The sequence below is a fragment of the Cetorhinus maximus genome, chromosome 15 (genome assembly GCF_964194155.1).
Source record: "Cetorhinus maximus chromosome 15, sCetMax3.hap1.1, whole genome shotgun sequence".
Lineage (NCBI taxonomy): Eukaryota > Metazoa > Chordata > Chondrichthyes > Lamniformes > Cetorhinidae > Cetorhinus > Cetorhinus maximus.
The window spans coordinates 70,502,632-70,515,695 of NC_135893.1; the positions used below are offsets into that span (position 1 = coordinate 70,502,632).

Here is a 13,064-nt window from a genome sequence, read left to right on the forward strand (position 1 = left end):
CCACTAAGGCAGAAATCAGGAAAGATGACCTAAAAAATTGATCAAAAAGATAGGCTTTTAGGAACATCTTAAAAGAGAGAGGTAGAGAGATCTCAGGAGGGAATTCCAGCTCAATGGGGAGTAAGCACTGAAAACTGGTTAAAGTAGATAGATAGGATTTCACCCTCATTATTGGTAAAAAGCGTTGCCTTACAAACACAATAGATTTACTTTGGCTGAAATAAGCACAACAATTACCTTAACTAAAAAGAAACTACAAAGCACCTTAGCTTTATATAATTATTACACTATGCAACCATCTTTCTTCAACTGGTGACAATACTGAGACCAAGTAAAAATGGACTTTCTTGACAGTCAGCTTTAGGGAATCTGGCAAGCTTACTTTGGAGTTGCAGCTGCCCATGCAAGGAACGTTGTTACAAATTCAGGTCTGTTGTAGATAGGTTCTTAGGTTCAGTGGTGTCAATTACTCCCAAAGCTCCAAAGCAGCCTGAACATTAATGGGAATTGCCTTGTCTACTTGTGCAACGGCAAAAGCCAGTGATGTTGCAGCATCCATTACGCTCTAGACCAGCTGTTTGTTTGTTGCACGTGTATTCTGCCAACCCCTCTGAAGTTAGAGCACGTTAACATGCAGTTAGGCAAGGTTTGGTATGAATCATTAAGTTGCTTTGTCGCACAGTGAGTAAACATACAGAGCAATGGTTTTGACTGATCAGTACAACTCATCTTTACATAAAAATGCTTAAAAAGCATGGCCCATTTGGTACCAGTGATCATGCTCAACTTGAATAAAATATCTTCTAACTATACTCTAGCATATCTAATTTCTGAAGTCAATAGAAAAATAAACTAAACAGGGTGTAAAATGGGTTGCTGATTCCTCATCACCTGTTTTGTGCTTCTGCTGAAGACAAAGCCCTTCAGTTTACAATTAAAAACTGGATTTTGCTGAATTACTGTAAGCAGTTAACATTTCACCAGAAAATGTTTACCTGTTTGATCAGAACACAACAGGTAACTTACACCCTATGGAAGCCACTTTAACCCACAACATTTAGCTTTGTAACTGATTTAATTGTCCATTAGCCAAAACCTACACACTATACTGAAGAATTTTTAGTTTGGTTATTACTTTCTGTCTGACAATAGTAAACCTGTGATCAGACCCAAATACTCTCAGGGAAAATGATTAGCTGATTAATGATCTGCCTAACTTGTTAAACAATAAATGTTAGTGTTTAGCATGTAATCTTGTAGGTAAGCCTCAAAGCTCATTTATCTTCCAGTAATGTTTGTAATTGAGCCTGGGATACACTTTAAAAATAGAAACGTCCAATTTCAGTACTTGAAAAGAACACAGATTTGGTTTTTCCAATTTAATTTTGAATGATTTACATAGATGGGCAATGCAAATGGCATATGGCAAATTGGATAATCAATGAGCCCAAAAGAGCAGAACTAAGGTTAATGTGCTGTCACTAAAACACATTTGGTGAACACTTTTGTCTTAGACATGCATAATGAAGATTTTCCAGTCATAAAGCCCAGTTACAGTAACAACTCATTTAAATAAGCACATTTATCACAGTAAAACATCCCAAGGCAATATTAGTAAAAAAAGACATTTTTAACATTAAGCCACTAAGGCAGAAATCAGGAAAGATGACCTAAAAAATTGATCAAAAAGGTAGGCTTTTAGGAACATCTTAAAAGAGAGAGGTGGAGAGATCTCAGGAGGGAATTCCACAGCTTATGGCCTAGATAACTGAAAGCACAGGCGACAATGGTGGACCAATGAAAATTGAGGATGTGCAACAGTCCACAATTGGAGTGCAGAGATCTTGGAGGGTTGTAGGGCAGGGGGATGTTACACAGAAAGGTGACACCATAGAGGGATCAGAAAACAAGGATGAGGATTTTAAAATTAGGCGCTGTTACATCAGGAGCTTGCGAAGGACAGCAAGCAAAGGGGTGATGGGGGAATGAGATTTGGAGTGAGTTAAGATGCGGGCAACAAAGCTTTGGATGAGCACAAGTCTACGTAGGATGGAAGATGGGAGGCCGCCCAGAGAATCATTAGAATAGTCAAGTCTACAGGTAACAAAGGCATGGATGAGTGTTTCAGCAGGTGGGTCAAGGGAAGGTCAGAGTTGAGTAATGTTATGGAGGTGAAGTGGGCAGCTTTGGCGACAGTATGGATATGTGGTCGGAAACTCAACTTGGGGATCAATCCCAAATCTGAGGTTCTGAATGTTTTGTTCAGCTTAAACAAGGACCAAAGACAATAGGCTTTTGTCTTAACAATAATTAGAGGACATTTCTGCTCATCCAATATTGGATGTTAGATAAACGATGATAAATCAGAGACAGATGAGGTGTCCACATATCCATACAATCACAGGTGCATACTTGCACCTCCTTAATATTGCCCAGCTTCCCCACTACCTCAGCTCATCTTTCCATTCATTGATCTTTGAATAGTGAACAGTTTTAGTACTAGAGGGCATTGCCTGATAATGCTTTAAGTGGTCTAGCCAAATCTGGCTATGAGTGGTTAAACCAATTGTTCAAAGATGTTAAAGTCTGCATCTCTTGGACTCAAAGGAGCAAAGATGAGGGGTATACAGGGGAATAATTACGGAGACAGGGGAGAGAGGAAGACAGAGGAGTGGGTGAGAGGCAGAGGATACTTCTAGTGTGGAAAAGGGCATTAAAGGCATGAGTGAGGGAGATTCAGCACATCAGCAGCTGTCATGATGAATGGAAGGCCAAAGGCAAGATAGTTGGGAATTTGAGTGCAGTGATAAGTGACTTGAGGAAGAGTTTAAAAAACAATGATAAAAGCTGGCATGTCAGCAGAAACTGTACAGCAGAAGTTTGTCCTGGAGGAAATACAGCTGTTGTAGTTATTACTTCTCCTGATCCTCACATGCAGCTCCAAAATGGACTTTTCAGGCAAGCTATTCAAGGTAAGAGCCGGTCTAAAATGCTCCTCAAACAAGCAACAATGGTTCGTATATAATCATTGAGACAAGGTACTTCAGCAATTTAAAAAATCATTCATACTGCAAACAGGAGCATCTGTCGAGAAGATATAATAAATCTCAACGTTATTGGAATTTATTGTAAAATAGAGTAATAGTGGGATGCATCTATGTGTGTGTGTGTGTGTGTGTGTGTGTGTGTGTGAGAGAGAGAGAGAGAGAGAGAGAGAGAGAGAGAGAGAGAGAGAGAGAGAGATTTAATTGAATTAGAGGCAGCTAGTCTGGGTGCTTTGATCTAAGAGGAGAGGTTAGGTTTGAAATGTTAATTAGATAAACATGGGGAAGTTTAGAAACATAGGTGTCAATGGAACATTTGCATTTTGAAATGAACCAGACTGGATTGTTTTCAAAGGATGGATGAAATGTGTCACTTAGCCAGGTGAAGTTTAAAAGCAGTGTTTATTTTCCCCCAAAGATTACTGGTAAAACTTAGTGCTATGAGAGGGTTTTAATATCAGGGAGATAAAGTCCAAAGACACAGTGAAACAATGGGTATCTGCATTCAAAGAGAAAGATATGTATAAAAAACGAGCAAAGGCTGTGTGTAAGGGAAAGCATTTTTAAGATCTTACAAGTGTGTGAAAAAGCCTTTGGCATCTATGCCTCAAAGGACTGAAGTTAAGAAAACTTTTCGGAAGTCGACTTGTTCAGGGTATCATGTTTCTTTGCCTGGGTCTTTTAAAATCTATACGTCTTACTGTTGCCTTCACGAAAGTGTGACTGGGGGTTATTAGTAGCTTTATATATGTATTTAATGTCATTTCTTCTATTAATAAATGTTCAACCTAGTTTTGTAAAAACCTTTAAGACTTGGTGGTCTTATTACTACTGAATTCAGGACACGAATCTCAAAATTTATACAAATTGCAAAACAAGTTGTGGCAGTTATTTCAAGTTTCCCTTTGGGATTTGAACAACTCAGCATTTACCACTGGCTGTGCCATAACATGTCCCTGATCTGCATTCTCATTCTAACTTTATATTTTCAATATGAAGAGTAAATCCTATCAACTTGGAATATCACCAAGGCAGAACAGGGAGGTGCATAGAACCGATTATTTTCTGCCTTTTGTTTCACGAATTGAAGTTTATACCTCCCCTCCACTCAGCTCAACTGCCTAAATTTCTATAACACAGGAAAATGCTATTCAGTTTTACATTGAGGAAAAACTCAAATTGTGGGCTAATTTGATGATAGCACGGACATAAACTTGATTTTCTGCCTCTCTCCTAATGTTGACTGTATATTGTATTTAAATGTATGCAGGTGGTGAGGATGAACTGATGATTTATTTGAATGAGAAAATGAAAAATGAGAGGTGAGCTCATTTAAACATATAAAAATCTTATAGGGCTCGACAGGGTAGATGCAGGAAAGATGTTTCTCCTGGCTGGCGGGGTCTAGAACCAAGGGACATAGTCTCAGAATAAGGGGTAGGCCATTTAGGACTGAGATGAGGAGGAATCTCTTCACTCAGAGGGTGGTGAATCTTAGGAATTCTCTACTCCAGAGGGCTGCGGAGGTTCAGTCATTGATTGAGATTGATAGAATTTTAGATATTAGAGGCATCAAGGGATATGGGGATAATGCAGGAAAATGCAATGAGGTAGAAGATCAGCGACGATTTGGTTGAATGGCAGAGCAGTCTCAAGGGGCTGAATGGCCTACTGCTCCTATTTCCTATGTTTTGTATAAGTAGACACAGATTGAAACTGTAGTGGTTGGCTTAAGAGGTATATGGCTTGTAATGCGTAACTCTGTAAATAAATATAAAGTGTATAAATATTGGCTCCTGTTCCATCCTTCATCAGCTGGCTTCTGGAGATGAACATTAGAACCCTCTTTCATCATTTGTAACAATTAAAATAAAAAAGAAACAGTTTGAAAATCTGTTTGATTTTTAGCTTAATAAAAACAGAAAATGCTGGAAAAGCTCAGCAGGTCTGACAGGATTTGTGGAGAGAGAAACAGAGTTAATGTTTCTAGGCTGTATGACCAGAAGGGTCTGTTTCTCTCTCCATAAATGCTGTCAGACCTGCTGAGTTTTTCCAGCATTTTCTGTTTTTATTTCAGATTTCCACCATCTGCAGTATTTTGTTTTGATTTTTAGATTAATGATCTTAAGAAGTCTTCTTTAAAATCAATACAGTAAGAAAAACATTACATGGTCACTGCTTTTATTAAGGTTGATATTTAGTAGCACCTTTGAATGAAAATGCTATAAGACTCAAGAAACTAATGCATTTTGATGTGGAATATCAAAAAGTAGCAACAACTTTGCTGTTTGGTGCTGCTCTCAATTCTTCAAATAAATTTGGAGTATTAATATATAGAACCAGAAGCATTCAAGCTTCTATTGTACCTGTTATTCGACCATTATGCTCCTTCAGTTCGTGATTCTTGATCCACTGGTTCCCACTTTTCTTATAAATATGAACCTCATGGTTATTTGGGCTAAGTGCTATCTCTGTAGAAATCAGAAAAACGACTAGTAAAAATTTACATTAATAAGCACCCATTCAATATTAAGTATCAGATATAAAGAAGGGTCCCTGAATTTTAAATTCAAGATTTTGAAGGATAACTTTACTAGACTGGTAGACTTCAGGCCAAATACATTCTTTTACCTCAAGGAATTGTAACTGCACCAATGGGTCAGATTATCTGTTCATGTACAGCGGTGATGTAACTAACACATTAGATTATTAGGCACTTTTGCAATTTGCTGAAGTGATCTTGTACTATACTGAAGTAGACCATGCAAATAATAGTGGGAAACACCTATCTTTTAATTCCATGTATTTCTTTGGCAATTAAGGAGAATATTACACCATTAAACCAAGAAAGTGGGCACTGGAGGATGTTCTTTTCATATGCAAATTTAATTTGGTGCAACATATTGTAGAATAAGGGATGGAATCATAAAAGGAGGACATAATCTATTCCTGCTCACTTAATGTAGCTTTTTGGCCAATTTGAACTGAGCAACTTTGAATTAAGAGTTAACTAATTAGGCTGATTCAAAAATTGCACTGAGGACCACAAGCTAAGTATTATAGATAACATTTTAACAAGCTGACAGTGACAGCAAAGTATAGATAATAGGGGAACAATTTACATAGGATATACGGCACAGAAAGAGGCCATTCGGCCCGACCAGTTCATGCCGATGTTTATGCTCTACTCAAGCCTCCTCCCAGCTTTCCTCAACCAAATCCATCATAGTAACCCTCTATTCTCTTATCTCTCCCTCATATACTTGTCTTTTTAACGCTCAGTTCAGCTTAAGGTTCCAAACCCACAAATTCTACCACTTAGAAGGACAAGGGCAGCAGATACATGGGAACACCACCACCTGCAAGTTGCCCCCCAAGTCATACACCTTGGAACCATATCGCTGCTCCTTTACTGTTGGTGGGTGAAAATCCTGGAACTCCCTACCTAACAGCACTGCTGGTGTTCCTACAACACATGGACTGCAGCGGTTCAAGAGGGCACACCACCTTCTCAAGGGCAGTTAGGGATTGGCAATAATCGCTGGCCTAGCCGGCGATGCCCACACCCCTTGAATGAATAAAAAAATTTAAAACATGGATTTTGTTAATGATCTCTGGATTATGTCACATTTTCTTATGTAAATCAATAAAAAAATGTAAGTACAACTTCAAGTACCAAGTTGATGATAATCACTTGCAAATCAAAGCGTGCTTTTAAAAAAAACGACAACCGGTAACACTGAAGATATTTATATAGCAATGTATAGAAACCAACCATTCAGCTCAAAGAGCCTGCACTGGTGATCATCTGCCACACAAGCAAGCTGTCTTACTGATACTTATAGTTCATGTGCCCAAATTCCATTACTCCCCTCTTTCTGTCATCCACCTATTTTATTTAATCTTGAATGTTGACACAACCTTACCCATTAACTCAGGAAAGTAAATCCCAAAGCCTCACAATTCTCTTGCTCTCCATTTTAAATCTTACATTTAGTTTTAAATCTTACATTTTAAATCTTACATGTATCTCTTGGCATTCATTCTAGCTGCTTTAACTAATACGTACCTTAGCATTCTGCTCCTATATGCCCTGGCCCATACTTCCACAATTTTAAACACCATTGTTTTGTCCCATAATCTAGATGGTTTTAATGAGACAGGCCCCAACTTTTCAAAGCTTTCTATGCATTTGTAGTGCTTTATACCAGGAAATAACCAAATTAATCTCCAGTGTACCCTTTCTAAAGCCTTAGCAGCCTTCCTTCAGTGTGAAGCCCAATACTAAACACACTTCTCTAAGGGAGATCATATCAAGGTTTTAGACAGGTTCATCATTACCTCACGGTTTTTACATTCTCTTTACCTCATGATTAAAAAAATTGGAATTCTAGGTTTTAAGGTCTTATCAGCCTGAGATGCTATCTTTAATGTCCTGTGATTCCCTTTGCTCTTCCACAGCACTATTTCCATTCAAGGTATAACATCTCGCACTTTACTGGCATTAACATTCCATCTGATGTAATAACCTAATACAACTTCCTTTGGTCTGCTAAATAATTCACCACACCATCCACCATGATATCATTTGCAAATTTCAACATCAATTGCTCTAGATCTATATCCAAAACATTGGTATACACAGTGAATAGAACTGATCTCTGAGGGGCATCATTTCCCACTTCCTACACCCTGAAAAACTGCATATGTTCTGTTTTCTCCCTTATTAAATTTTAAAACCAGTTTGCCACCCTCCTCCCGTTTCCATATCTTTTAAACAACTCTAGTCATCGCATGTGTGCTACCTTGTTAAAGGTTTTCCGAAAGTCCCAATGTGCTACATCCACAGTGTTTCACCATCTACCATGTCCATTACCATCTCAAATGTTATTATATTTGTCAAGCACAACTGTCCCTTTGATAGCTGTGATGGCTATCTCTAAATATTTTCTCAACTTCTTAAAGACTTTCCCCTCATGTCTTTACTACAGATAGGCTAACTGGCCTCTAAATATCTGATTTTGTTGTCTCTTATTAAAAAAGGCACCACATTAGCCACATTCTACTCCTCCAACATGCATCCATATTCATGTAGACCTGAGGTATAATTTCTAAGATTGAGTCATTTCACCCTTCAAGATTATGTATCCTGTCAGGCTGTGATACTTAGTCTTCATTCCACTTCAAGATTCATCACTGTTCGAACAACCTCTCTTTAGTAAACACCAATGCAAAGTATTTACTTAATAGCTACACCATTTTATGATCTTTGTCTGTGAATCCTCTCATCTCAGGGGTACCACCTTACTGTAACAATTCAATTTTACCGATTAATTTGTCCCTTTTGATTTTTATTCCCTTATACGTCCCCTTAGCTTTTCATATCCTGCTCTTAACTTTGTTATTTTTTCATATTCTTAAAGGCCTCCAAGGTCTTCCTCCTCAATTTTAATTAGTTTCTAACTTCTATTTATCCATGGCATCTTAAAACTTGTAGTGAACAGCTTAACCTGGAAGTAACAGACACTATATACAAGATGATACTGTGCCAGCTACAGTGTGTCACAGGAGTGACTGACAATTTTTTTTTCATAATTTAAAGACATCCACATTGGGCCACATTAAATGTACCATCTCACGCAAATATAACTACAGAGTTTTTTTAAGGGTAACTGATCACATTCCTGGACAATGGAAATACCTCCAGGTATTTCTGTTTCTGTTCTTGTTTTGGATTTCCAGCATCCGCAGTTTTTTGTTTTTATTACTTTTGTTTTTATCTAAAATATGATTAGCCAACCATGAGTCACTAGCTGCTCCTTAAACAAATAAAGGTTAGCGAAGAAACTCTCATTAAGTAGAGCCTTTTAAAATTCTCATTGGTTCTTTTACACAGCCTCAATTAAGTTGTCAATTATGCTGTATTTTTTATTTGCAGTTATTTTAATGGAGTTTCCACAACTCAGGGTATGAATTGACACTTTTACGTTACAGAAGATAGGAGATTTATGTAGGACTGAGTACTTAGTTAAATTATCTTCTCCAATCTCGAGAGCAACATTTTTTGGGTCTACCATTCTACCTCTGGGATATGAGATTTAGCGGTATAAACATGAGGAGCCAGCAAAAATTATAAAATGTATAAGATCATGAGGGGCATAGATAGGGTAGACAGGAAGGAACTTTCCCCTTGGTGGAGGGATCAATGACCAGGGGGCATAGATTTAAGGTAAGGGGCAGGAGGTTTAGAGGGGATGTGAGGAAGAATTTTTTCACCCAGAGGGTGGTGGGAATCTGGAACTCACTGCCTGAAAGGGAGGTAGAAGCAGAAACCCTCATAACATTTAAGAAGTATTTGGATGTGCACTTGCGATGCCATGGCATACAAGGCTATGGGCCTAGTGCTGGAAAATGGGATTAGAATAGGTACTTACAAAAAGCTAAAAGCTACTGCGGATGCTGGAAATCCAAAACAAAATAAAAACAGAATTACCTGGAAAAACTCAGCAAGTCTGGCAGCATCGGCGGAGAAGAAATCAGTCAACGTTTCGAGCCCTCATGGCCCTTCAGCAGAACTGAAGCATAGTTTCAACAAGGGAGAAATATAAATTGGTTTAAGGTGGGTGGGGGGGAAGAGACACATTGAGGGTGTGGTGTGAGCAGATAATCAAAAGATGTCAGAGACAAAAGGGTCAAAGAGGTGTTGAAGGTGGTGGTCTTTGTCTGAGAAAAGTGCTAATTAAGAATGCAAGACAGGATATTCAAAGTACAGCTCTAGTGGGGGTGGGGTGGAAAGACTGAAGGTTTTAGTTTTAGATTTAAAAATAATGGAAATAGGTGGGGAAAGAAGAATCTATATAAATTATTGAAAAAAAAGGCGGGTGGGGGAGGGAAAGAAACGGGGTGGGGATGGGGGGAGGGGGAGTTTAAGATCTAAAGTTGTTGAATTCAATATTCAGCCCGGAAGGCTGTAAAGTGCCTAGTCGGAAGATGAGGTGCTGTTCCTCCAGTTTGCGTTGGGCTTCACTGGAACAATGCAGCAAGCCAAGGACAGACATGTGGGCAAGAGAACAGGGTGGAGTGTTAAAATGGCAAGCGACAGGGAGGTTTGGGTCTTTCTTGCGGACAGACCGCAGGTGTTCCGCAAAACGGTCGCCCAGTTTGCGTTTGGTCTCTCCAATGTAGAGGAGACCGCATTGGGAGCAACGAATGCAGTAGACTAAGTTAGGGGAAATGCAAGTGAAATGCTGCTTCACTTGAAAGGAGTGTTTGGGCCCTTGGACGGAACTCATTTCTCGTTATCTTGACTCCCTTCTCTCTCCCCTTGTCCAGTCCCTTCCCACCTACATCCGTGATTCCTCTGACACCTTACGTCACATCAACAATTTCCAGTTCCCTGGCCCCAACCGCTTCCTCTTCACCATGGATGTCCAATCCCTCTACACCTCCATCCCCCACCAGGATGGTCTGAGGGCCCTTAGCTTCTTCCTTGAACAGAGGCCCCAACAATCCCCATCCACCACTACTCTCCTCCGTCTGGCTGAACTTGTTCTCACACTGAACAATTTCTCCTTTAACTCCTCTCACTTCCTCCAAATAAAAGGTGTGGCTATGGGTACCCGCATGGGCCCCAGCTATGCCTGTCTCTTTATGGGGTATGTGGAACATTCCTTGTTCCAGTCCTACTCCGGCCCCCTCCCACAACTCTTTCTCCGGTACATCGATGATTACTTCGGTGCTGCTTCATGCTCTCGTCGGGACCTGGAAAAATTTATTAATTTTGCTTCCAATCTCCACCCCTCCATCATCTTCACATGGTCCATCTCTGACACTTCTCTTCCCTTCCTTGACCTCTCTGTCTCAATTTCTGATGATAGACTGTCCACCAATATCCATTACAAGCCTACCGACTCCCACAGCTACCTCGACTACAGCTCCTCACACCCCGCTTCCTGTAAAGACTCCATCCCATTCTCTCAGTTCCTTCGCCTCCGTCGCATCTGTTCTGATGACGCTACCTTCAAAAACAGCTCCTCGGACATGTCCTCCTTCTTCCTTAACCGAGGTTTTCCATCCACGGTCGTTGACAGGGCCCTCAACCGTGTCCGGCCCATATCCCGCGCATCCTCCCTCACGCCTTCTCCTCCTTCCCAGAAACATGATAGGGTCCCCCTTGTCCTCACTTATCACCCCACCAGCCTCCGCATTCAAAGGATCATCCTCCGCCATTTCCGCCAACTCCAGCATGATGCCACCACCAAACACATCTTCCCTTCACCCCCCTTGACAGCATTCCGTAGGGATCGTTCCCTCCGGGACACCCTGGTCCACTCCTCCATCACCCCCTACTCCTCAACCCCCACTTATGGCACCTCCCCATGCCCACGCAGAAGATGCAACACCTGCCCCTTCACTTCCTCTCTCCTCACCGTCCAAGGGCCCAAACACTCCTTTCAAGTGAAGCAGCATTTCACTTGCATTTCCCCTAACTTAGTCTACTGCATTCGTTGCTCCCAATGTGGTCTCCTCTACATTGGAGAGACCAAACGCAAACTGGGCGACCGTTTTGCGGAACACCTGCGGTCTGTCCGCAAGAAAGACCCAAACCTCCCTGTCGCTTGCCATTTTAACACTCCACCCTGTTCTCTTGCCCACATGTCTGTCCTTGGCTTGCTGCATTGTTCCAGTGAAGCCCAACGCAAACTGGAGGAACAGCACCTCATCTTCCGACTAGGCACTTTACAGCCTTCTGGGCTGAATATTGAATTCAACAACTTTAGATCTTAAACTCCCCCTCCCCCCATCCCCACCCCGTTTCTTTCCCTCCCCCACCCGCCCTTTTTTTTCAATAATTTATATAGATTCTTCTTTCCCCACCTATTTCCATTATTTTTAAATCTAAAACTAAAACCTTCAGTCTTTCCACCCCACCCCCACTAGAGCTGTACTTTGAATATCCTGTCTTGCATTCTTAATTAGCACTTTTCTCAGACAAAGACCACCACCTTCAACACCTCTTTGACCCTTTTGTCTCTGACATCTTTTGATTATCTGCTCACACCACACCCTCAATGTGTCTCTTCCCCCCCACCCACCTTAAACCAATTTATATTTCTCCCTTGTTGAAACTATGCTTCAGTTCTGCTGAAGGGCCATGAGGGCTCGAAACGTTGACTGATTTCTTCTCCGCCGATGCTGCCAGACTTGCTGAGTTTTTCCAGGTAATTCTGTTTTTATTTTGTTTTGGATTTCCAGCATCCGCAGTAGCTTTTAGCTTTTTGTTTTTATCTTTGTGTTTGATTGACTGCCACCTCTCTTCAAAAAAATGCCCTCTTGGAAGAAGTATGGTTCTGTCCTCCGACAGGATTTCCGACTGTCTCTTCTGCCCTGCTCACCTTCATTGCTTTCCATTTCTCTCCTGGTGTTTGACAAGGTGTTTACTAAAACCCGCTTTCACAGCCATATCTCCTTTCTCAGTGACTGTCTCCGTCTCCGACTCACCCCACGTGGATTTCAACTGAAATTCCATCCCTCTTGTTTCGAACCCACCCAGGATTACAGGTATCTCCGGGACATAAAACGTTTCTCGGACTGCTGTTCCCGTCGCATTCTGAGATCCACACTCAGTGCCATGCGCCGCCATATGAACACACTTGACCTCTCCCTCCAGCAGCACCGCCGCACCCTTTTTCAAAGCTGCGCGTGCCCCCAGTTTCATTTTATTCTTCGCCTCATCCGTCGCCTCAACAAGAAACTTTTTCTCTTTCTCTCAAGTGCTAAGGAACGCAAGCTCCAACAACTCATCGACTCCAACACCCATCGGGGACCCTCCACCCCTGCTTGTCCCTCCGTCCTCACCCCATCTTCCAATCCCAGCCCCAGCCGCGTATTCACTATACCCCCTGACCTTCCCCTCTCCGATGCTGAACGTTCAGTGCTCAGCAAAGGACTTAGTTTCATACCCTTACGCCCTCATCTCAATGAATTTCGGGCTCGGCATGATGCTGAACTCTTCTTCCG

At 41.2% G+C, this 13,064-nt stretch overlaps 1 protein-coding gene across 1 annotated transcript in view; it reads right to left on the bottom strand.

Annotated features, from left to right (window-relative positions):
* LOC144690792 (actin-related protein 2/3 complex subunit 1A-B) overlaps nt 1–13,064 on the bottom strand; it is a 62,240-nt gene that overhangs the window by 25,776 nt on the left and 23,400 nt on the right. Inside the window, exon 3 of the mRNA XM_078558610.1 lies at nt 5,411–5,515. Coding sequence (XP_078414736.1) covers nt 5,411–5,515 — 105 coding nt within the window. The remainder of the gene's footprint in view (nt 1–5,410; nt 5,516–13,064) is intronic.